The sequence below is a fragment of the Dendrobates tinctorius genome, unplaced genomic scaffold, assembly GCF_039654945.1.
Source record: "Dendrobates tinctorius isolate UK_male_01 unplaced genomic scaffold, ASM3965494v1 ptg000057l, whole genome shotgun sequence".
NCBI classification, from domain to species: Eukaryota; Metazoa; Chordata; class Amphibia; order Anura; family Dendrobatidae; genus Dendrobates; species Dendrobates tinctorius.
In genome coordinates this window covers 12367043-12394670 of record NW_027361725.1, presented here as the reverse complement: position 1 = coordinate 12394670, position 27628 = coordinate 12367043, and the positions used below count along the sequence as shown (strand labels likewise).

Here is a 27628-nt window from a genome sequence, read left to right as displayed (position 1 = left end):
CACCGGTTGTGCCCGTTGACCCCCTAGTCCATTAATCTGCAGAGCTGAAGCGTGGAGCTCTGCACAAGTCTCTACTCAGCGTGTGCTCTGCTGCGCCGATAGCTGGATACACACCCTACGATGCTGCTCCTGGTGCTCATTCCTCACTGCACCCGTGCCGTGCTGCTTCGCTCGGCACCCATCCCTCTGCGTGCTCACTGATATTCGGGAGCCCTCACTGAACCCGGGTCTCTGCTCCACGCTTCACCTTACTTCATAGAGCACAATCAGCCCCTCTCTTCTTCCTCAGGTGGGAACTCTCTGGCTTTTCCCACGCTACACTCTCTCTCATCCCCCTGCTTACCACGCTCCTTATCTCAAGGTCATGGGTCCTGTCCAGCTCCCAATTCCTTCCCCCCTGCAACACAGGAAGCAGCCTTGGCAGCTCTGGAACCGGCATTCTACAGGTACCCGCAGCCCAGTCTTCCTCCTTACACCTATACAGAGAATAAGACCCACATCCACTTCTTGTACAGAGACAGACTGCCCCCCACTTCCTGTACATAGACACTCACCTCAGTCTACTGTACAGAGACAAAGATCCACCATCCCTTCCTATCAAGAGACAAAGACCCACCAACCCTTCCTTTTAAGAGACAAAGACCCATCACCACTTTCTGTACAAAGACAAAGACCCAACCTCATTTGCTGCAGAGAGACAAAGACCAGCATCCACTTACTTAGCAGTGTCTCTGCTGTTGGAGATGGATTATAGTTGATATAAGGCAGTGAAAAATAAGATAGACAGAAGGGAGACACCTAGGGGTCAGGACGTTCGAATGTTTTCTTTGATGGGGGGAAGACAACATATCTTTTAAATAAATTGATTTGCAGATTTTCTATAGCTCACATTATTTATTGAACTATCACATTATCTACTGAATAAGTTGTCTGAAAGTGCAGTAATGATGCAAAATACCAGGCATAGATGGAAACAAATCCATTGTCATCAATGAAGCTGGCACCCCAATGGTGATACTTGGTGACCCTATTGTTCAATTTCTGCACTGAATATCAATATGCAGCAGTAATCAAATTATCGGCATTCGCATCCTTATTATATGAAGATCTATGGATTTGAAGGAAGAAAAATCTTGGGTACACTTTATCTTTAAATGTAATATAAGCAGTAAATGAAATAAACAGTGCAAATAGATATCAAATATGCAAACACCCAAACAAGATGACAGCAAATTAACTCTGAAGCCACAGGATTCGTACAAATCTCAGCAAGAAATTTGCTGGCTTCATCCAGTTTAAATAACAAAATAGTCTCATCACGCAGCATGATTGCCAGAGATGCTCCTGATATACAGTGTTCAGCTAGAAAGCTAAAAAGCCATATATTACATATATAATATAATTACACTGTGAATGGCTCCTACACATCCTTCATTTGTGGCCTATTTTGTTATTTCTGATACTGCTGTAGACCAAAGCCAGTATGTGGCATATTGGATAGATAAAAGGGCCCGCTGGACTGAGATCCCCAGATTCCCATTCCCCAGGATGACTCGTGAGCTTGCTATTATCATGTCAAGGAAGCAGCTAACTGGGTGTCCACTACAACTTTGCTAACCATGGATCATAACACATCTGGATCTAAACCTGATGGCCTAGATTGGCACTAATGATGCCAAGAGTCAAACATATTCTTAACGCTCTTGTAGTTTGGCATAAATTCACCAAATTAGTGAGGGGGTTGAAATCATTTACTCCCACCAAGCAGATAGGAAAGATGGAATGGAACATGATTCCGGTGTCATATTTTACAAGATCCTGCCACTGAGTAAACAGAACCACCTTAACACCTCCTAGAGAATGATGACCTCACATGTAGTAATGCCTATAGTACCTCCCTCACTGTAGTGCCCATATCGGTAGCCTCAAGGATCCCCAAGGTACGAACCTAAGAATAATCCATATGATAACAAAATCTTTGCACTGCGGAGAGTGTAAGACGGATAATAAAGCATAACACTTGTTCCATGCAACCCCTTTTATACTGTGGGTGTAAGATGAGCCGAGACAGAGTCAATGGTTTCCGTTGCACTTTTTGGCCTTAACTGTTGGGACTGTCACCACTATTGCCGGGGGAAGGTTCTCCTGGGATGGGAGGACCCTCACATTGGACAGCAGGGGGCGCGGGGGAGATAAAAGGGACTGAGCGCAGGAACGAGGAAGACTAGGAGGAAAAGCGACAGGAGAACAAGGAGAAGGTTGACTCCCTCCCCACTGCTCCAACTGCTAACTCCACGTCATCTATTCCCTAGCATTCTGACTTTCAAATTGACTGTGTCACTGCCGAGCTGTCTTCGGACGCTTCTTTGCTGTACAGCTCCTTCCCGCCTGAAGTTGCAGATAAGCTAACTTGTTCCGTTCCTAGAGACTACTCCAGAGGACTGCACACTGCCGCCTGTGTGAGCGTGCCCACTGTTCGTGTTTGGCGCCATTCCAGAGAAATCCACATAAAGGACTGAACCAGTGTCTCCCTGGAGGCCATGCTGAGTAACTTGCTGAAATTTACGGGATCCAATAATATGTGGAGGAGTTGGACGAACGAATGAGGGGTATGATGAGAATGCACCATATGACCCCCCGCGTTCGAGGCCGAGGTGGCCATTATTGCTTTGGATGGAGAGGCTCGAGGCTCCGTGATGCTGCATACCCCCCTAGACCATGATACGTTTGCTAAAGTGCTCCTAATCTTAGAGGCAACCCATGGGGACCCCACTGACATAGGAGAACTTAGGACTCGCCTGTTTAGCTGAATGCAAATAGAGGGGGAGACGGTTACGAAATATATGAACGCTCTGCAAGAGTTACACACCACCATTGTTAGAAAGGACGGGATGGGGATAGGGCCGACAGATGTCGTGTTTCGTGACTTGTTAGTGACTGGCCTGCGGGACTCCTTGACCAAGCAGACCATGAGATAGCGGGTGCGGTCAGACCCTTGCATCACTTTTGCTGACATAGGGAGCGAGGCCCGCTTATGTGAAGAGGAGCAGGGGGTGACGGTCCCGGTAAGGAAGGTCCAGAGTGGTGAAGTAGCAGTGCAGTCAGTTGCTGAACCCAAATGGGTTCAAGAGATGAGAAAAGAGGTGTTGAATATTCAAGGGGAACTAACTCAGGTGAAGGAGAAAGTTGAAGCTGGCCAGTGCACCATCAGGAGCCAAGGCGAAGCAGATGTCCATAACGAGGTCCTTCACTTGTTATAACTGCGGAGAAGTAGAACATATAGCTAGGGAATAACCGCGATGGGCAGGGCCTCGGCTGCGCCGCCTGTTAAACTTGAGGGCTCCGAGCCTGGGGGACGTTGCCTGAAGCCAGAATGGAAAGGAAGGAGTAGTGAAAGTCCCAGGAATCTGGTGTCTACATGCCCGTTGGTCAGGCCGTGCATTGCCTGGTGGATAGTAGGCCTCAAGTGACCACGATGCCCGAAATTTATCTCCGCCGACACTTCCCAGAGACTCTCAGGCCTGAGTGGGGCCCGGTAGTAAAACTGATGGCGGCAAATCCCCTGCCCATCCTGGTCGCAGGGGTGGTGTGGATGCAGGTCTCCTTGTGCGGGAAGAATTATGGACAGAGGGGTATTGTGCTGATCCTGGGGGAAGCCGGCCACGGTCATATTGTCACCCTGGGCATGAATATCCTGAACGAGTTCAGAAAACTGCTGAACGATGAACCTTCTCACATGTTTTTAAAACAGTGGAGTCCGCACACCCCTCAAAAACAGGTGTTTCAACAGTTAATCCGCACAGCTCGGGTTCAGGAGATCTCCTGTCAGGGGGAAACATTAGGGAAAATGGTTGTGCCGGCCTCCATTCAACTCACCCTACCACCAGGCAAGACCGTACTGACCCTGCCCGTCTGATCACATAGGTGGAAGTACAATTGGAACCCTCGGTAATGGAACAACTGCCTGCAGGACTCTTAGTGGCCCGAACACTGGCCGTAGTATGAGAAGGAACGGTGCTTATACACTGCGTAAATTTGACAGACCAAGAGATTGTCGTTCTACTCAGGGGTGAAGTGGCGCGAGTAGTGGTCATGCCCAAAAAAGTCATACCGCCCCAGGTCATACAGTTGGCGGTGAATCCAGAAGAACTGTGGTCTGTAAAAGTCACCGCTTCTCCGACAGCCGAACCTCAATACATACAAGAGGGTTGGCGCATACTGGAACAGATGCGCGCTGAACTGTCTGAACTCACGCCCACCCAGGTACAACAAGTGGAAGCGTTACTGGGGCAATACCAATCCGTTTTTGCGAATCATGTTGATGACTTCGACTGCACCACAGCGATCACCCACGAGATAATAACGGGGGATACAGCACCCATTCGAGACTGTTACCGGCAGATTCCCCCTCAGTTATATTAGGAAGTGAGAGAGATGCTCGGTCAGATGCTACAGGCGCGCGTCATTAGGGAAAGCCAGAGCCCATGTGCAGCTCCCTTTGTGCTGGTGCGGAAGAAGGACGGGACACTGAAGTTCTGTGTGGATTACCGCAAACTCAATGCCTACACTGTGAGGTACTTATACTCTCTACCCTGGATTGAGGAATTTCTTTCTGCGATGGGGAAAGCCAAATTCTTCTCGATGCTGGATCTCGCTAGTGGCAACTGGCAGGTGCCCATGTCAGAAAAGGAGCGGGCGAAGATGGCCTTTATACTTCCTATGGACCTCTTTGAATTCAACCAGATGCCATTTGGCCTGGCCAATGCCCCCGATACGTTCCAAAGACTGATGGAGAGGTGTCTAGGTGATTTGAACTTTGAGGCCACACTCATCCACTTGGATGACATCATAGTATACGCTACCTCGTTTGAAGACCATCTGTGGAGACTAGAGCAAGTGCTGAGCCGTTTGCAGAAGTTTGGGCTAAAGGTGAAACCCCAGAAATGTCACTTGTTTCGGATCCAGATCGAGTACCTAGGTCATATCGTTTCTGCAGTGATTTAAGATTGGTCGACCCTGGAGACCGTAAAAGATGTCCCAGCATTCCTGCGACTGACAGAGTACTATCATCGCTTCGTGAAGAACGTTGCCCGAGTGGTGCAATCTTTACTCGATCATTGCGTTTGTGTGCAATTCTCGTCGTTGCCGTTACTGATCTCGTCTCTCTGTGCGGAGTATTCCTTGTATAATAACCTGTTCTAGTAAATCCTGTTAACCCCTACTCTGCCTCCTGCTCTTCAATGCATCCAACAAATCTCTCCCTTTACATGAGGGCCACATATTGTCCTTTCTTTGGGGATTCCCATGAGAGTTGGTCCACTGTATTGCTGATCATGTATCCTGACAAAATAGAAGTCTTAGTGCACCTGACATCCTTATTATCAGAAAAACATAGCTCCTGAGACCTCAATCAGCATAAACAAAAATTATGAGAGATGCTGAGAGAGATGCTGAACTTGCACAGTTTACTCTTTGGAATTTATAGAAAGAGCCATAAGGTATTACCCTATCTTTATTGAAATTTTTTTTTTCAGGATTGGCATTTAATAAAAATATTGTGCATGAATGGGAAAAGGCCATTGGTTAAGCACGATTTGAGCCCTCATTGTGAATACTTCCTGGCCAGTAACCATCATTGTGAGGACAAACTTAACAATCAGGAGTCAGACTAAACTTATGATGGATGGATGGATGGATGGATGGGTAGATGAATGGATGGATGGAGATGATGATATACGGTGCTCCATTGCACCCCATGAGGTTGGGAGTAGCAATGACACCAACTGGTTTTTCTCTTGTACAAGAGATACATAACATCCCCATTTATTTTGTACATCCCAGGGTTTATCTAATTATTAATTATGCACAATTTTAATCAAAGTGTCAGCCCAAATGAATATGTTCTTACAACAATTAATTCCAGATGGATACAGCTAAATATAACTTCATTTAAAAACCAAAATTAATTTTTAGCGTTTAGAAATGACACCCGCGCAGCGCAGAGAACTTGGCAGAGTTCTATATTATTGTAGATAACAATCATTCATTCTTTTATGATCTTAGTTTTAATTTTACAGTTGTGGCAACCTTCAAAATGAGGGGGGATTAAAGAAATGGACTTAAAGCATTTGCGTTGCTACTTAAAGGGAACCTGTCACCCCCCAAGGGCGTTTTTCAGTTAAAGACCCACCTTCAGCAGCACTAAGGCTGCATTCTGTGAAGGTGGCTCTTCTTTTTCTGACCCCTAGTAACACCGAAATATTGACTTTTATAACTAGCTCCTCATACATGTAATGTATCCCATAGGTATGGTGTGTCCCCCTGTATCAGCTGCCTACCATCCGTCCATCATGCCTGTCCGGTGTCTCGGCGCCGTCCACCATCCGTCCATCATGATGCCCCTGTGCGTTGCTGCCTCCTCCTGTTTTGAAACCCGACGCCTGCGCTGTTACAAGAGTTCTCCGGCATGCGCAGTGCGCGCTGCCCGAGAACCGACATCAGGCTATGGCGCCTGTGTGTTGCGCAAGCCTCAGCCCCACAGTGTGAATACATCATAACACACTGCGGGGCGGATCTGGGGCCTCCACAACACGTAGGTGCAATAGCCTGATGTTGGTTCTCGGGCAGCGCGCACTGCGCATGCCTGAAAACTCTTGTCACAGCGCAGGCGCCGGCATTCAAAACAGGAGGATGCAGCGACGCAAAGAGGCATCATGATGGACGGATGGTGGGCGGCGCCGAGACGCAGGACAGGCATGATGGACGGATGGTAGGCGGCTGATACAGCGGGACACACCATACCTATGGGACACATTACAGGTATGAGGAGCTATTTATAAAAGTCGATATTTCAGCGATACTAGGGGTCAGAAACAGAAGAGCCACCTTCACAGAATGCAGCCTTAGTGCTGCTGAAGGTGGCTCTTTAACTGAAAAACGCTCTGAGGGTGACAGGTTCCCTTTAAAATGCATAAATTTGAGGCTAAAAATTATTGTTGCAATTGGGTTTCATTAAAGATTTTGAACCGCTTGTGCTTTATAGGCTCTTTGCTTTCCTATATGTTCAACTATGATGTGATCTGTGGTCATAAATCAGCAGAAGATCTCAGAAAAAGACAGATACAACTTATAAACTCTCCTGTTACACTGACAGACTCTCAGTGGACGTATATTGCACCCAAAATAGACAGTGCAACAAAGAAGCTATAGAAGGCAAACGACACAAAGGTTTTAATGAGTCCCAGATTCAAATTTTTATGCCAAATACCAAGTCTCCTCAAAAATGAAACAGGGTCTTAGATTATTTTTACTTAGAAAGATGGGTTTGGGCTTATTTTAAGGGGATGTCTTACTTTTTTCCTTGAACAACAATCCACATTTATTTTTGAAAAAAAAAAGAAAATTAATATAAATATAATTGTCATTACACACACTGCACATACACAAGTATATATACACACACTGCACACACACACATGTATACACACAATGCAAATACACATGTATATACACACTGCACACACACATGTATATACACACACTGCACACACACATGTATATACACACTGCACACACACATGTATATACACACACTGCGCACACATGTATATACACACTGCACATACACATGTATATACACACACTGCACACACACATGTATACACACAATGCAAATACACATGTATATACACACTGCACACACACATCTATATATACACACTGCACACACACATGTATATACACACTGCACACACACATCTATATATACACACTGCACACACATGTATATACACACTGCACATACACATGTATATACACACACTGCACACACACATGTATATACACACTGCACATACACATGTATATACACACTGCACACACATGTATACACACAATGCAAATACACATGTATATACACACTGCACATACACATGTATATACACACACTGCACACACACATGTATATACACACTGCACATACACATGTATATACACACTGCACACACACTGCAAACACACATGTATATACACACTGCACACACACTGCAAACACACATGTATATACACGCACTGCACATACACATGTACATACACACACATGTATACACACACTGCACATACACATACTGCACATACACATGTATATACACACACTGCACACACACATGTATATACACACAAACACATTGCACACACATGTATACACACACAGCACATACACATGTATATACACACACTGCACACACATGTATATACACACTGCACATACACATGTATATACACACCATGCACATACACATGTATATACACACACTGCACATACATATGTATACACACACTGCACATACACATACTGCACATACACATGTATATACACACACTGCACACACACATTTATATACACACACTGCAAACATGTATATACACACTGCACATACACATGTATATACACACACTGCACATACACATGTATATACACACACTGCACATACATATGTATACACACACTGCACATACACATGTATATACACACACTGCACATACATATGTATACACACACTGCACATACACATACTCATGTATATGCACACACTGCACACACACATTTATATACACACACTGCAAACATGTATATACACACTGCACATACACATGTATATACACACACTGCACATACACATTACACGTACACATGTATATACACACACTGCACATACACATGTATATACACACTGCAAATACACATGTATATACACACACTGCACATACACATGTATATACACACACTGCACATACACATTACACGTACACATGTATATACACACACTGCACACACACATGTATACACACACTGCAAATACACATGTATATACACACAGTGCACATACACATCTATATACACACACTGCACACACATGTATATACACACTGCACATACACATGTATATACACACTGCACATACACATGTATATACACACACTGCACACACACATGTATATACACACTGCACATACACATGTATATACACACACTGCGCACACACACTGCAAACACACATGTATATACACTGATACACTGCTGATATTGCAGGTTTTCACACCTACAAAGAGTGGAGAGATCTGTAATTTTTATCGTAGGTACACTTCCACTGTGAGACAGAATCTTAAGAAAAAAAAATCTCAAAAGTCATATTGTATGATTTCTAGACAATTAATTTGCATTTTATTGCATGAAATATGTATTTGATACAATTGAAAATCAGAACTTAATATCTGGCACAAAAACCTTTGTTTGCAATTACAGAGGTCAGATGTTTCCTGTAGTTCTTGACCATGTTTTTAAACGCTGCAGCAGGGATTTTGGCCCACACATCCATACAGATCTTCTCCAGATCTTTCAGGTTTCGGGGCTATCGCTGGGTAAGATTGAGCTTCAGCTCTCTCCAAAGATTTTCTATTGGGTTCAGGTCTGGCGACTGGCTAATGCCACACCAGGACCTTGAAATGCGTCTTATGGAGCTGCTCCTCAGATGTCCTGGCTGTGTGTTTTGGGTCATTGTCATGATAGAAGACCCAGATAGATCAATCTTCAGAACTCTTACTGAGGGAAGAAGGTTGTTGGCCAAAATGTTGCAATACATGACCCCATCCATCCTCCCTTCAATACGATGCAGTCATCCTGTCCCCTTTGCAGAAAAGCACCCTGAAAGTATAATGTTTCCCCAACTATGCTTCATAGTTGAGACAGTGTTCTTGTACTAATCCTTCTGCTTTCTCCAAATATGGAGTGGATTCGATGCCAAAAAGTTCTATTTTGGTCTCATCTGACCACATCACCTTCTCCCATGCTTCCTCTGGATAATCAAGAAGGTCAATGGCAAACTTCAAACGGGCCTGGATATATACTGATGTGAACAGAGGCACCTTACGTGCCCTGCAGGATTTTAATCCATGACAGCGTAATATATTACGACCGGTAATGTTTGAGACTGTGGTCCCAGCTCTCTTCAGGTCATTGACCTGTTCCTCCAGTGTAGTTCTGGGCTGATTCCTGACCTTGCCTATTTCCTGTAGCCCATCCCAGCTTTGTGTAGGTCTACAATTTTGTAGCTGATGTCCTTTGACGGTTCTTTGGTCTTGCCCATGGTGGATAAGTTGGAGTATGATTGAGTTTGTGGACAGGTGTCTTTTATACAGGTAACAAGTTCAAACAGGAGCAATTAATACATGTAATGAGTGCAGAGTAGGAGGGCTTCTTAAATAAAAATGAACAGGTCTGTGAGAGCCAGAATTCCTTCTGGTTGGTACCTAATCAAATACTTATTTCATTCTGTAGGAAGGTGGCCCAGCTTGGGGGGGTGTCCCCTATTTACCGGGAACAGACTTCACAGACACGAGACGGAGGCAGATTTCGAGTACAACAGGTCCAAGTTTATTGGCCATCCTCCTGACGACCTCAGCAATACACCGCAGCACTTCCACAGCTCTTCGTATTCAGACCCGGGTACACACATCTTTCTTCTGTCGTTGTGACATTTCTCATGGCTCTGTCACTGAGGCCGCCCTAGGCCTATCTACCGCCAGCACTTCACCGGTCAGAGGTCGTCGTCAATTTGGTACCCCCGGGGCCTCGTCTGTTCTGCGCTTTTTCGTGTCGGGGCGACCCTGACTCCTTTTCTCCTCAGTCTCCTAGTTGAGCGCTCCACACTGTTCGTACTCCCTCACTGACTCCTCTCCTTCTGAGCTCCTCCAGGGACTGGAACTTTCTGATCCCTCCTGTCCTATTTATAACCTTCCCGGTTCTCTGTAGCCCCGCCCCCATGACTAACGGTTTCTAGAGCCATAAGCTGTTGTCAAGTCCTGTACTCACACTCCCCCCTGCCATCTTGTGGTCATACCAAGGTACTGCACCCATCTACACTTTTCCCAGCTGTTTCCCTTCTGTCAACATCTGGCTAAAATGCACAAACCGTCCCTTCTTTCTTCTGACAAGTCCTTTCGTCCGGTCACCTTCCCCACAATGCCATAAAATGCAATTAAAATTAATTAAAAATCATACAAGGTGATTTTCTGTTTTTTATTTTTATATTCTGTCTCTCACAGGTGAAGTGTACCTACGATAAAACTGTGTTGGTGGGAAAATTTGAAAACATGAAAATCAATATACCGTATATACTCAAATATAAACAGAGATTTTCAGCCCATTTTTTTGGGCTGAAAGTCCCCCTCTCGGCATATATTCGAGTCATATACACCACGGGGTCGGAGGGGGAGGGGGCACAGGGGTGTCAGGTCATACTTACCCATCCTGGCGCTGTCTCTTCGGCCCCCAGCTTCTCCACGGTCTCCCTTCCTTCCTTCAGTGGTCACATGGTACCGCTCATTAAACTCATGAATATGCGCATATTAATGAGTTTTAATGAGTGGTACCACGTGACCGCTGAAGGCAGGAAGGGAGATCGCAGAGAAGCTGGGAGCTGAAGAGACAGCGCTAGGATGGGTAAGTATAGCGATACTCACCTGTCCTGCGTCCATGGCTGCTTGCTGCTGTCTGACACGTCATCTGTCAGTGACGTTCAGACAGCAGAGGGCACAGTGACGAGGTTAGTGTGCGCTGCGCCCCCTGCAGTCTGAACATCACTGACAGATGGTGTGCCAGACAGCAGCAAGCAGCCATGTACAGAGGACAGGTGAATATCTCAGGTGCCAGCAGTGACACCGGCACCTGACACCCAGCGACGGAGAGGTGAGTATGTCATTTTTTTATTTTTAAATGCAGCAGCAGCGGCAGCACATGGGGCCATAATCTATGGAGCATCTTATGGGGGCAGCATATGGGGGATAATCTATGGAGTATCTTATGGGGGCAGCATATGGGGGAATAATCTATCGAGCATATTATGGGGGCAGCATATGGGGGAATAATCTATGGAGCATCTTTATGGGGGCAGCATATGGGGGCATAATCTATGGAGCATCTTATGGGGGCAGCTTTTGGGGAATAATCTATGGAGCATCTTATGGGGGCAGCATATGGGGGCATAATCTATGGAGCATCTTATGGAGGCTGCATATGGGGGCATAATCTATGGAGCATCTTATGGGGGCATAATCTATGGAACATCTTATGGGGCCATAACCTTTATGGAGCAGCATATGGGGCATATTATTCTATGGCGCATCTTATGGGGCCATTATTAACCTTTGTGCAGCATTACATGGGGTGTTGTTATGATTGGGTCACCGAGGAGGAAAGCAAGACCAAGCTAAGCCACAGAAAACCAGAGAGGTTGGTAACTAAGCAGACTGCAGACCCCTGATCCTAACCACACAACTAGCAGCAGCTGTGGAGCGTACCTACGATGATCCTAGGTGCCTCAACACAGCTGGAGAACTAAATAAGCCTAAAGCGAGAAAGGGGAAATCTAAACTGCCCCAGAGCAGACCCCAAAGGAATAGATAGCCCCCAAACATATATTGTCGGTGAGACAAGATGAAAACACAAACACAGGTAGGAAAATAGACTGAGCAGACGATGGGGCCCACACTAACTAGACAGGACAGGAAAGGAAAGACTGTCTGCAATCACGCAAAAAACCCTGCAAAAAATGCCCAACACGTCTGATAGAAAAATACTGAAGTCACTAGACTTCGCCCACTATATCAGCACTCTGGTATATTCTGAAAGCAGAGCAAAAAGAGGCCAATCTAATAAGGGACAAAAACAAACTGGCACAAGCAGTAATATAAGGATGGAAATTCAGCACAGCCCCAGTCGGAGCTGGCTGAACACACAAAACTGAAATAGACAAAACCAGATCAAATGTGAACAATAGCAAAAGAACACTAAGCTGAGCATGCAGGGACTGAGCTGGAAACTAAGACCTCAGGAGGCAGGAAAAAATCACCAGCAGGGATAGAGGGAGTCGGCTGTCTTAAATCCAGTCAGAAACTCCAGATCTCCAGTCATCCTCCTCATTATCAGGTGGCAGGCCTCTGTTAATTAGATCAGCTCCATTACCTCCAGTAACCACCAGAGGGAGCCCAGAAAGAACTCGCGACCCCTCTGTCAATATAACCATCTCCACTACCTTCACTAGTAACCAGAGGTAGGCCAGAAAGCGAATTCACAGCAGGGTGTATTTTGTATGGAGCATCTTATGGGGCTGTCATGAACTGTATGGAACATTATGTGGGGCTCCTGATTCAATATGGAAATTCCAAAACATTTAACCTACTGATGTCTCAATTAATTTTACTTTTATTGGTATCTATTTTTATTTTTTAAATTCACCAGTAGCTGCTGCATTTTCCACCCTAGGCTTATACTCGAGTTAATAAGTTTTCCCACTTTTTTTGTGGCAAAATTAGGGGGGGGTCGGCTTATACTCGGGTCGGCTAATACTCGAGTATATATGGTAGCTATAAAAGGGTGAATTAATAACTTGCGTACATAATACCCTTAAAAACATGAATTTATTAACTAAATGATTAAAATGCACCTAATAAGCCCTTTGTTATGTCTAACAGAATTTACAATCCAAATCAGCATTCTGTTGTAGACATATAGAAAAAATTCAGATCCTAACAAATTTATGATATCATAGCTACAATATAGATGTGAATCTAACAGGCTCACCACCTGTCAGTTAATGTCTTACCACAGTTCAATAAATAATTTCTGTATTTTTTTGGTCAGTACTGCCATCCCAGGTTATATAACACAAAATGGGCCTACGTATCCCTATGATGTCTGCTAGGCTGTTCCTACCTATCAGCGGAGGTTGGCACCCTAGTAATATGGGATTTGGCGCCCCCCACTCTACGTATGGCTCACCCTTACTTATCCTAGTTGTCCCTTGACAATAGAAAACTTAGGAAATAGTCTGATCTAGACAACATAGTTACTAGTCTGAAAAGGCATTTAAAGCTCATCAGGCATAAAAATGGAATAGAACTTATCGTTTCATAGTTCTGGTCATATTTTCAGTCTCATGCCTCGACGCATTTCATCATAACTGGATCATCAGGTGCCTCAGATTTGAAGTTACACTAGATAAAAATTGATAATACTCGATAGAAAAATGCCAATTAGGATATATGTGCCCAAGGTGGCAAAACTTGCAAAATCGGCAATGCATCAAATTTTTATTTTCCCCATCGCTTATGTATAAACAGACACATACATATGATTATACACACACACTGTTCATACAGATGTATTCACATACACTGCACATACGTGTATATATGCACACTACACAAACCAAACATACCAACTTAGTTCCTCTACAGTAGACTCCTGCAGTTAAAGGACCTTTGGTGACATAATTTTCACATAACTGTGATGTCACCTAAGGTCATTAAGCAGTCTTAATCTCGGAATTGAAATGCTGGGGGCTCCTAAGAAAGTGGGGTCCTGGGCAATTGCCCAGTTATCCTCCCACTTACTGCAGGCCCTGATTGTAATAGAACGTATTTTTTTACTTCGGGCTCACATTCAAGCAAACTCCAAAATTCCTGTAAAATCATGCTAGGGCTCACTTTTGGGGTAGGTCTTATTTTTTGGGGAAACATGATACATGCCTATACTGTATTTGAAAAAAAGGTCACTAAAGGTAGTCAACCCCTTTTAAAGTTACCAGTCTGCTATTAGAGAAGTGGGGGAGATCTCTTGCTGTAGCCAGTCGCCTTACTGCAATGGTTCTGGGTGTGCCATGCAGTATGTAAAGGCTTGGTATTTATTTTCCATTTCACACCCTTTTCAGGTTCCTTGGAACAATTCCCAACAAACATGTTCATGCCACCAAGTTACAAAGGGGATGAGACTCTATTTTCCATGGGCTCTCTGTACAAGTTTTTTGTTCAGCATTTATTTGGGTTTTGTGTCAATGGAAAAGAGGATATTAAAGGAAACTCATCAGTTTTCTCCAAAGTAACTCCCACCAGCAGGTTGTTTGCTCTCTATATAGAGATCTGTGTCTTTTCATCCTAAAGCTTGGCCTGATAAAAATGACTTCATACTGGTGGCAAATCAGTGTTGAATGGGCCGATGGGTATAATTTGCACTTGTGCGGACTTCAGCTTGATAGCAGTAGCTCAAGACAGCTCAAAGGGGATGACAAAGGGAATGTTTTAAACATACAGTGGGGGAAAAAAAGTATTTAGTCAGTCAGCAATAGTGCAAGTTCCACCACTTAAAAAGATGAGAGGCGTCTGTAATTTACATCATAGGTAGACCTCAACTATGGGAGACAAACTGAGAAAAAAAAATCCAGAAAATCACATTGTCTGTTTATTTTTCATTTTATTTGCATATTATGGTGGAAAATAAGTATTTGGTCAGAAACAAAATTTCATCTCAATACTTTGTGATATATCCTTTGTTGGCAATGACAGAGGTCAAACGTTTTCTGTAAGTCTTCACAAGGTTGCCACACACTGTTGTTGGTATGTTGGCCCATTCCTCCATGCAGATCTCCTCTAGAGCAGTGATGTTTTTGGCTTTTCGCTTGGCAACACGGACTTTCAACTCCCTCCAAAGGTTTTCTATAGGGTTGAGATCTGGAGACTGGCTAGGCCACTCCAGGACCTTGAAATGCTTCTTACGAAGCCACTCCTTCGTTGCCCTGGCGGTGTGCTTTGGATCATTGTCATGTTGAAAGACCCAGCCACGTTTCATCTTCAATGCCCTTGCTGATGGAAGGAGGTTTGCACTCAAAATCTCACGATACATGGCCCCATTCATTCTTTCATGTACCCGGATCAGTCGTCCTGGCCCCTTTGCAGAGAAACAGCCCCAAAGCATGATGTTTCCACCACCATGCTTTACAGTAGGTATGGTGTTTGATGGATGCAACTCAGTATTCTTTTTCCTCCAAACACGACAAGTTGTGTTTCTACCAAACAGTTCCAGTTTGGTTTCATCAGACCATAGGACATTCTCCCAAAACTCCTCTGGATCATCCAAATGCTCTCTAGCAAACTTCAGATGGGCCCGGACATGTACAGGCTTAAGCAGTGGGACACGTCTGGCACTGCAGGATCTGAGTCCATGGTGGCATAGTGTGTTACTTATGGTAGGCCTTGTTACATTGGTCCCAGCTCTCTGCAGTTCATTCACTAGGTCCCCCCGCGTGGTTCTGGGATTTTTGCTCACCGTTCTTGTGATCATTCTGACCCCACGGGGTGGGATTTTGCGTGGAGCACTAGATCGAGGGAGATTATCAGTGGTCTTGTATGTCTTCCATTTTCTAATTATTGCTCCCACAGTTGATTTCTTCACTCCAAGCTGGTTGGCTATTGCAGATTCAGTCTTCCCAGCCTGGTGCAGGGCTACAATTTTGTTTCTGGTGTCCTTTGACAGCTCTTTGGTCTTCACCATAGTTGAGTTTGGAGTAAGACTGTTTGAGGGTGTGCACAGGTGTCTTTTTATACTGATAACAAGTTTAAACAGGTGCCATTACTACAGGTAATGAGTGGAGGAAAGAGGAGACTCTTAAAGAAGAAGTTACAGGTCTGTGAGAGCCAGAAATCTTGATTGCTTGTTTCTGACCAAATACTTATTTTCCACCATAATATGCAAATAAAATGAAAAAAAAACAGACAATGTGATTTTCTGGATTTTTTTTTCTCAGTTTGTCTCCCATAGTTGAGGTCTACCTATGAAGTAAATTACAGACGCCTCTCATCTTTTTAAGTGGTGGAACTTGCACTATTGCTGACTGACTAAATACTTTTTTTCCCCACTGTAATTAAGAGTTTAATGGGCTGGATTGCAGAACGTGACAAGGATGGCCTAATTTCCACCCATTATACTAAAACAACTACTGTAATTTGTATCAGCTATAATAGCCAACGATAACGAAATACAGGCAAGGAAATCTCATTAGAGGGAAAACAATCTGGTAGCAGAAGTTTAGAGCCTGATGATAGTTCCCTTTAAGGGTAAGAATTTCTTCTGTATGTAAGTTTTACAGTTGCTGTTCCTTTTAAATATCAGGATAACATTTGAGGGGATTTTTATTTCAAGCAAGGGTTGTAAGCAGAAAAAAAGATGACAATCAATTGGACACGTCCAGTGACTACACCCCCAGACAAACACTTTCGATAACCTGGAAGAGGTCCTAGTGGAGTCAAAACTGATTGGAAAAGATGTTCTCTATAAATGATAAAATATTCGAATAAAGAGAACATTGGGTCAGTCATGTCTTACCAGTTCTGTTGGAAAGCTTGAAGGAAACCATCTTGTCTGGAATGTTACAGACATTTCGCACTGAGGCGATACAGCTGTAATTGGCATAATCCTGAGGTCTAAGATTTTTCAGCTTCAGAATTTTCGTTTCACCCTGGAACAAAGATTAAGGAACATGAAACCTGAAACTTCACATTTTGTTCTTCTTCCAAAATCTAGACAGGAAAATTAAATCGAGGAATGCTGTACAATGTAACACACTGTGAGCTGACCCGAATGCATCGCCATTCATCATCATTAATGGACTTACAGTAGACCTGTGAAGAAGACCTTGGTACACCTTCTACATCCGCTGTATGCTTAAGGGGGTAAGATATGATGTCTTTCATGCTTCCCTTCCCTCTGATTGTCTTTCAGTTCTTAATGTTTACAGACGTGTTCTATGATAATTGCCTGCAGTACCGCTACATGAATAACTATGTATTACCACTCATTACTTATGGTATTGCCACTTGTTACCATTGTATAGAAGACTGTATATACTGCCTTGTATTTTTGTATTATAATATTGCATATATATTATGTGTTCTTTGTGTATGTATAGTCAGGGAAAGTTAGTGCATCCTTCTTGGGGACATTAGAGGAGGGCACTCTTCGTGCATAGTTTCCCCATAGACTGGATAGTTGTAGTTATGCTGCGGGCCACTAGATGGGGGTATACTAGTGGAGCCTGGTAGGATGTTCATAGAGAGTTAATTTTAGGAGGGGCTGCTGAGAGTTAAGGTTATTGATGAAGGGTGGTTTAGTCAGTCGTGACCAGGGCGGCCAAGTGTCCACATGGGCTATAGGCCCAGACAGCTTGGCAGTCACATAATGTTAAGTTGTTATAGCCCACGTTACCCACGGCCACTACATGTCATATCAGTGGGCCAGAACAGGAAAAGGAAGATGTGGCGTCTTACAGTCTGGGCCAATGCTTTTAGGGCAGAAGTTGGCTGGACTGAGGAGATGAAAGGAGTTGGAGCTTCAACGAGTTCAGTATAGACAGGCCGGATGCTTCACCAGGGGTCACAAAACTTAGCGATTGATGAATTCATGTCTGGGGCGAAACAGGCTGAAGGAAATGTCATTATAGTGAGGTCGGGCCTGGAAGGAACTGGGAAGCAGTCTAGTATGGTCCAGTCCGGGCGTGTACTGCACAGAAGTGATAACAAGCAAGGGATAGATCAGGAAGCAAGCAAATTTTATATTGTACCAACTGTGGATGTAACGTGTGAAATCCTAAGTAAAGAAAGTGTTAAAGTTGTCTCGGACTGTGTCTCCATTGGTGGGGGTCGCCTAGATGAGGGACCATTATGGCCTGGGAAGTGCCCAGGTGAAGATGAATCTGGAGATGCAGGTATGTCGAGAAGCATAGTATTGTTTCATGTAGAGGAAGGACTGGACACAGCTGCCACCAGAATACAGGTAACGGCTACAGTCCTGTCCCTCCCTTACTTATAGAGAAAGAATTGAGAAACAGTGAAGAATTCAACGTCTGCAAGTCCAATTGTCACTACTAATTAATAGAGTTGAGCGATACCAGCCGATACTTGAAAATATCGGATCGGAATGGATCGGCCGATCTTAAAAAAAAGTATCGGTATCGCCGATTCCGATACCGGAAGTCCCATTCAAGTCTATGGGACTTCCGGTATCGGAATAAGAAAAACCCTATTTTTGCCTTGTACAGCCTCTCTGGGGTCTGTACGGGCGTTTCGGGGGGCTGTGCCGGCCTGCCGGGGGGTCTGTGCAGGCTCCGGTGGTCTGTGCAGGCCTGCCGGTGGTCTGTGCAGGCTCCGGTGGTCTGTGCAGGCCTGCCGGTGAGCTGTGCAGGCTCCGGTGGGCTGTGCCGGCCTGCCGGGGGGCCGTGCCGGCCTGCCGGTGGGCTGTGCAGGCTCCGGGGGTCTGTGCAGGCATCGTCCGATGGGACTACAAGTCTCATCGGACGATGCCTGCTACCATGACAGTGATTGACACATTAGCCAATGATGGGACAGTAGTAGTCCCATCATCCGGCTAATGTGTTGAATGTAAAAAAAAAAAAAAAAAAAAAAAAATTTACATGCTACATACATGCTACATACATGCTACATACATGTAACATACATACTACATGCAACATGCATACTACATACATGCTACATACTACATGCATACTACATACATAATACATATATACTACATGCATGCAACATACATACAACATATATACTACATGCATGCAACATGCATACTACATATATACTATATATACTACATGTAACATACATACTACATATATACTACATGCTACATACATGCTACATACATACTACATACATGCCACATACTACATACATAATACATATATACTACATGCATGCAACATACATACAACATATATACTACATGCATACTACATATATACTATATATACTACATGCATACTACATATATACTATATATACTACATGTAACATACATACTACATATATACTACATGCTACATACATGCAACATACATACTACATACATGCTACATACATACTACATACATAATACATATATACTACATGCATGCAACATGCATACAACATATATACTACATGCATGCAACATGCATACTACATATATAATATATATACTACATGTAACATACATACTACATGCTACATACATGCAACATACACACTACATGCTACATACATGCAACATACACACTACATACATGCTACATACATACACACAACATGCTACATACATGCAACATACATACATGCTACATACTACATACATGCTACATACCACATGCATGCAACATGCATACTACATATATACTGCATATATACTACATGCATGCAACATACATATATACTACATACAATACATACATATAGACATACAGTACATATAACATAGAGTACATACTTACCGTCACTTGTCACTTTGATCCCCGAAGCCATTGTCGTCTGAGGAATAAATATCAAAATAAAAAAACACCAATATACTTACCCCGATCCGCAGAAGTCCACGAGGGTCCCACGTCCATCTTGCGTGGAGAACAGCAGCATCAGCTGATGCTACCGTTCTCTACCAGCTCCAGGAATACAATGACGGAAGGTAGGTATCCTTCCGCACTGTTTCCTCCACCACTTTAAAAAAAAAAAAAAAAGTCCCTAGTCTCACTTTATGCCATTGCTGCGTGGGAAATTCCCACGCAGCAATGGCATAAAGTGAGACTAGGGACTTTTTTTTTTACAGTGGTGGAGGAATACAGTGCGGAAGGATACCTACCTTTCGTCATTGTATTCCTGGAGCTGGTAGAGAACGGTAGCATCAGCTGATGCTGCTGTTCTCCACGCAAGATGGACGTGGGACCCTCGTGGACTTCTGTGGATCGGGGTAAGTATATTGGTGTTTTTTTATTTTGATATTTATTCCTCAGACGACAATGGCTTCGGGGATCAAAGTGACAAGTGACGGTAAGTATGTACTCTATGTTATATGTACTGTATGTCTATATGTATGTATTGTATGTAGTATATATGTATGTTGCATGCATGTAGTATATATGCAGTATATATGTAGTATGCATGTTGCATGCATGTGGTATGTAGCATGTATGTAGCATGTATGTATGTTGCATGTATGTAGCATGTAGTGTGTATGTATGTAGCATGTATGTAGTGTGTATGTTGCATGTATGTAGCATGTAGTATGTATGTTACATGTAGTATATATAGTATATATGTAGTATGCATGTTGCATGCATGTAGTATATATGTTGTATGCATGTTGCATGCATGTAGTATATATGTATTATGTATGTAGTATGTATGTAGCATGTATGTAGTATGTATGTTGCATGTATGTAGCTTGTAGTATATATGTAGTATGTATGTTACATGTAGTATATATAGTATATATGTAGTATGCATGTAGTATATATAGTATATATGTAGTATGCATGTAGTATATATGTTGTATGTATGTTGCATGCATGTAGTACATATGTATTATGTATGTAGTATGTAGCATGTATGTAGCATGTATGTAGCATGTAGTATATATGTAGTATGTATGTTACATGTAGTATATATAGTATATATGTAGTATGCATGTTGCATGCATGTAGTATATATGTTGCATGTATGTTGCATGCATGTAGTATATATGTATTATGTATGTAGTATGTATGTAGCATGTATGTAGTATGTATGTTGCATGTATGTAGCATGTAGTATATATGTAGTATGTATGTTACATGTAGTATATATAGTATATATGTAGTATGCATGTAGTATATATAGTATATATGTAGTATGCATGTAGTATATATGTTGTATGTATGTTGCATGCATGTAGTATATATGTATTATGTATGTAGTATGTAGCATGTATGTAGCATGTATGTAGCATGTAGTATATATGTTACATGTAGTATATATAGTATATATGTAGTATGCATGTTGCATGCATGTAGTATATATGATGTATGTATGTTGCATGCATGTAGTATATATGTATTATGTATGTAGTATGTAGCATGTATGTAGCATGTAAATTTTTTTTTTTTTTTTACATTCAACACATTAGCCGGATGATGGGACTACTACTGTCCCATCATTGGCTAATGTGTCAATCACTGTCATGGTAGCAGGCATCGCCCGATGGGACTTGTAGTCCCATCGGACGATGCCTGCACAGACCCCCGGAGCCTGCACAGCCCACCGGCAGGCCGGCACAGCTCCCCGGCAGGCCGGCACAGACCCCCGGAGCCTGCACAGACCACCGGCAGGCCGGCACAGCTCCCCCGGCAGGCCGGCACAGACCCCCGGAGCCTGCACAGCCCACCGGCAGGCCGGCACAGCTCCCCCGGCAGGCCGGCACAGACCCCCGGAGCCTGCACAGCCCACCGGCAGGCCGGCACAGCTCCCCCGCTAGGCCGGCACAGCTCCCCCGGCAGGCCGGCACAGACCCCCGGAGCCTGCACAGACCACCGGCAGGCCTGCACAGACCACCGGCAGGCCGGCACAGACCACCGGCAGGCCGGCACAGACCCCCGGACAGTCGGCACAGCCCCTCCGAAGGCCCGAACTGACGGTGCATCATGATGCGCACAGACAGCGCATCATGATGACGTCATTTCGGCAGCCAATCAGAGCCACAAAAGTGGCTCATTGCATTTTGGACTTCCGATTCCGGTATCCGATACGAAAAAAGTATCGGTACTCGGTATCGGAATTCCGATACGGCAAATATCGGCCGATACCCGATACTTGCGGTATCGGAAAGCTCAACACTACTAATTAGCCATGCCATTAATTAATAAGATATAATTAATTAGAGATGTTATGAACCTTTAGAGACTCTTTGCATTTATGTATGGTAACCAGAAGAATGAAGGTCTATTTCCATCAGTGGAGGCTAAAGATCTTATTGAAGTCAGGTTTATTATTGCACTCAATAGACGCTCTATACAGTTGTTGCCAAAAATATTGACACCTCTGCAATTTTGCCAGATAATACTCAGTTTCTTCCTGAAAATTATTGCAAACACAAATTCTTTATTATTATTATCTTCATTTAATTTGTCTTAAATGAAAAAACACAAAAAGAATTGTCCTAAAGCCAAATTGGATATAATTCCACACCAAACATAAAAAAGAGGGTGGACAAAAGTATTGGCACTGTTCGAAAAAAATCATGTGATGCTTCTCTAATTTGTGTAATTAACAGCACCTGTAATTTACCTGTGGCACCTAACAGGTGTTGGTAATAACTAAATCACACTTGCAGCCAGTTGACATGGATTAAAGTTGACTCAACCTCTGTCCTGTGTCCTTGTGTGTACCACATTGAGCATGGAGAAAAGAAAGAAGACCAAAGAACTGTCTGAGGACTTGAGAAACCAAATTGTGAGGAAGCATGAGCAATCTCAAGGCTAGAAGTCCATCTCCAAAGACCTGAATGTTCCTGTGTCTACCGTGCGCACTGTCATCAAGAAGTTTAAAGCCCATGGCTCTGTGGCTAACCTCCCTAGATTTGGACGGAAAAGAAAAATTGACACGAGATTTCAACGCAAGATTGTGCAGATGTTGGATAAAGAACCTCGACTAACATCCAAACAAGTTCAAGCTGCCCTGCAGTCCGAGGGTACAACAGTGACAATCCGTACTATCCGTCGGCATCTGAATGAAAAGGGACAGTATGGTAGGAGACCCAGGAAGACCTCACTTCTTACCCCAAGACATAAAAAAGCCAGGCTGGAGTCTGCCAAAACTTACCTGAAAAAGCCTAAAATGTTTTGGAAGAATGTTCTCTTGTCAGATGAGACAAAAGTAGAGCTTTTTGGGCAAAGGCAACAACATAGAGTTTACAGGAGAAAAAAGAGGCATTCAAAGAAAAAAACACGGTCCCTACAGTCAAACATGGCGTAGGTTCCCTGATGTTTTGGGGTTGCTTTGCTGCCTCTGGCACTGGACTGCTTGACCGTGTGCATGGCATTATGAAGTCTGAAGACTACCAACAAATTTTGCAGCATAATGTAGGGCCCAGTGTGAGAAAGCCTCTCCCTCAGAGGTCATGGGTCTTCCAGCAGGACAATTGCCCAAAACACACTTCAAAAAGCACTAGAAAATGGTTTGAGAGAAAGCACTGGAGACTTCTAAGGTGGCCAGCAATGAGTCCAGACCTGAATCCCATAGAACACCTGTGGAGAGATCTAAAAATTGCAGTTTGGAGAAGGTACCCTTCTAATATCAGGGACCTGGAGCAGTTTGCCAAAGAAGAATGGTCTAAAATTCCAGCACAGCATTGTAAGAAACTCATTGATGGTTACCGGAAGCAGTTGGTCGCAGTTATTTTGGCTAAAGGTTGTGCAACCAAGTATTAGGCTGAGGGTGCCAATGTTTTGCTTTTTGCTTCATTCTCTCTTGTGTTTTATAATTTAAGACAAATTAAATGAAGATAATAATACCAAAGAAATTGTGATTGCAATCATTTTCAGGAAGAAACTGAGTATTATCTGACAAAATTGCAGGGGTGTCAATACTTTTGGCCACAACTGTATAAAGAACCTTGTCAGGAACCTTAGGGTCAGCAAAATAATTAAATGGGTAAGAAGGATAGTAAAAGACAGATTCAACCCTATCTTTTGGCTGCAAATGGAATTTCCATGGGTAAGAAAATTGGCTTTGAATCTTCATGTAAATGAGGTTGGAACCACATGAAGGGCGGGTTGATTCCAAGATGGTGCATTGGTTCTCCAAAGTACTACCTGCCTAGTGCCACCACTAAGAGATTATTTATATACTGTATATTATATTTATAAATGGTCCTATCCATCAGTACCTGAGATCACTGATTGGCTGCAGTGGTCAGGTAATTGATAAATTGGACTTTACCCCCTTGAAGTGATGACATTATGTCCTGAACTTCAGCCAATCAGTGGCCTCAGTGGTCATCTGACTTATGGGCAGGATGTCATAATTTCTAGTCACAATAAAGATTACCAGATTGGCAAAGTAGTTGAAATTCAGAGGAGCTTTGCAGAAGAAGCATATAAACACGTGGCACTTCTTAACATGTCATTCATAACATTATGAAGCAAAATATAACTTAAAAAGTTCAATAGTTAATGTCTTGTATGAGCTTAAAGTAAATGTGCTATCCAAAATTTACCTATTGGTTAAACCAGATTTTTGTGTTAAATGTATATATTTGTTAAAAGTTTTTGACAACTTTTTTTCCCATATCTTTATCGAAATAAAAATGAGAAATTTTGCCATTTTGGAACTTTTTAGACTCTAACTTCCTGTGGTTTAAGGAAACAACATTGTACATTAGTAGCAATGACAATACCCCGACCCTAACATTTGTGTGGAAGCATCTGATGAGTATGTGCAAAGGTCATTGTGATGAAAGGAGAAACCTATTGTAATTGATGGATTCTGTTTTACCTGTCACTGTAATCCTGCCTCTGATTACAAGATTACTAATGTTTTTAGTTTTTTTAAATAAAGATCTTGATATGGAAAAAAAATACACATAACACAAAAACCTAATTTAGGCTGGTTTCACACTTGCGTTTTTTTGCACTGTATTTAGCGCTAAAAAACGCATGCGCTTTTTTCCTATATTTTGCATGGGATGCGCTTATGTGCGCATACACATGCGTTTGTATGCCTTTTTCTGCGCATGCGCTTTTTTTGTGGTGTGCGCTCGGGCACACAAAATGCGTCCTGTTGCATTTTTTGGGCGTCCGACTTGCCTCAAAAAAACACATGTGCGCGCAATGCGTTTTTTTACAGCAAGACACCCTTTGTAAGTCTATGGGTGCGCATATGTGCGCATTGGCATGCTCATGTATGCATGTTTTTTTGCGCATGCTTTTTTTGCTGAGCATTGGTTAGACAATGGAAATTAGGGGTTTGGGTTAGAGTTAGGGTTAGTTAAGGGGTTTAGATTTAGGGTTAGGGTTTGGGTTAGGGTTAGTATGGTTTGGTTAAGGGTTAGGGTTTAAGGTTAGTTAGGGTTTAGGGTAAGGGTTAGGGTTTGGGTTAGGGTTAGTAGGGTTTGGTTAAGGGTTAGGATTAGGGTTAGTATGGTTTGTTTAAGGGTTAGGGTTAGGGTTAGTATGGTTTGGTTAAGGGTTAGGGTTATGGTTAGTATGGTTTGGTTAAGGGTTAGGGTTAGTAAAGTCATGGTTTGGGTTAGTGTTAATCCTAACCCTATCTTGATTTTTTTGGTGAGGCCAACTAATGTCGGAAAAAAACGCAAACGCGGTAAAAACGCACTTAAAATGCATACAAATGCATAAAAACGCTGCGTTTATTTCATGCATGCGCATAAAAATGCTTGAAAAAAACGCAGCATTTGTATGCATTTTTATGCGTTTTTTCCATGCGTTTTTTTGCGGGAAAAACGCGCTGCAAAAAAAAGCAAGTGTGAAAGTAGCCTTAAATAATAGGTCATTTTCTGATGTCATTTTCCCTTTAAGATGGGAGCCTAATATAACAGTTGAGTTGAGTTTTTTATTTCACTGTTTAACCCTTTTACCCCCAAGGGTGGTTTGCATGTTAATGACCAGGCCAATTTTTACAATTCTGACCACTGTCCCTTTATGAGGTAATAACTCTGGAACGCTTCCATGGATCCCGGTGACTCTGACAATGTTTTCTCGTGACATATTGTACTTCATGATAGTAGTAAAATTCTTTGATATGACTTGCGTTTGTGAAAAAAATGGAAATTTCGCAATTTTCCAACTTTGAATTTTCATGCCCTTAAATCACAGAGATATGTCACACAAAATACATCAGCTACCTTAAATCAGCACAATTTTGGAACCAAAATTCTTTTTTGTTAGGAAGTTCTAAGGATTAAAAATTGACCAGCGATTTCTCATTTTTGCAACAAAATTTACAAAACCATTTTTTTAGGGACCACCTCACATTTGAAGCACTTTGAGGGGTCTATATGATAGAAAATACCCAAAAGTTACACCATTCAAAAAACTGCACCCCTCCATGTTCTCAAAACCACATTCAAGAAGTTTATTAACTCTTCAGGTGCTTCACAGGAATTTTTGGAATGTTTTAAAAAAAATAATATTTAACTTTTTTTCACAAAAATTTACTTCAGATCCAATTTGTTTTATTTTGCCAAGGGTAACAGGAGAAATTGGACCCCAAAAGCTGTTGTACAATTTGTCCTGAGTACGCATATACCCCATGTATGCAGGTACACCACTGTTTGGTGCATGACAGAGCTCAGAAGAAAGGAGCGCCGTTTGACTTTTCAATGCAAAATTGGCAGGAATTGAGATCGTATGCCATGTCTCATTTGGAGTGCCCCTGATGTGTCTAAAAGTGGAAACCCCCCAGAAGTGACACCATTTTTGTAAGTAGTCCCCCAAAAGAACTTATTTTGATGTGTGGTGAGCACTTTGAACCCCCAAGTGCTTCACAGAAGTTTATAATGTAGAGCAGTAAAAATAAAAATTCACATTTTTTTCAAAAAAATGATCTTTTTGCCCCCAATTTTTTATTTTCCCAAGAGTAACTGTCATGATCCAGGTTGGATCTGACAGAGTAAATGCACAATGTAACCTTTTTTTTCCTTTGGCTGTGTGCCTGGAGTGACAGCTGTGGTGTCAGCGAGTAGTTCGTGTAAAGCATGGTGGAGTGGCAGCTATGGTGTAGAGCTGCACTCAGTTGCTGGACTCTTTTGCTGGAAGCTGCACTCAGATGCTGGACTCCGTCGCTGGGCAGCTGCACTCAGGTGCTGGACTCCGTTGCTGGGCAGAGCACCCTGATGTTTGACACGGAGGAGGAAAAGATGCACGCAGGTGGTGGGCACTGTTGCTGGGAGCATAAGCAGCAGAGCAAAGCTAAGTGGCGTTCCCCTGTT

The 27628-nt window shown here is 43.0% G+C and overlaps 1 protein-coding gene across 2 annotated transcripts in view; it reads right to left on the bottom strand.

Moving 5' to 3' along the window:
- The window catches only part of MDGA2 (MAM domain containing glycosylphosphatidylinositol anchor 2), a 1066479-nt gene that overhangs the window by 366127 nt on the left and 672724 nt on the right, over positions 1–27628 (bottom strand). For both annotated transcript variants that reach the window (XM_073577764.1, XM_073577765.1), the window contains exon 5: positions 17216–17348. In XM_073577764.1, coding sequence (XP_073433865.1) covers positions 17216–17348 — 133 coding nt within the window. The remainder of the gene's footprint in view (positions 1–17215; positions 17349–27628) is intronic.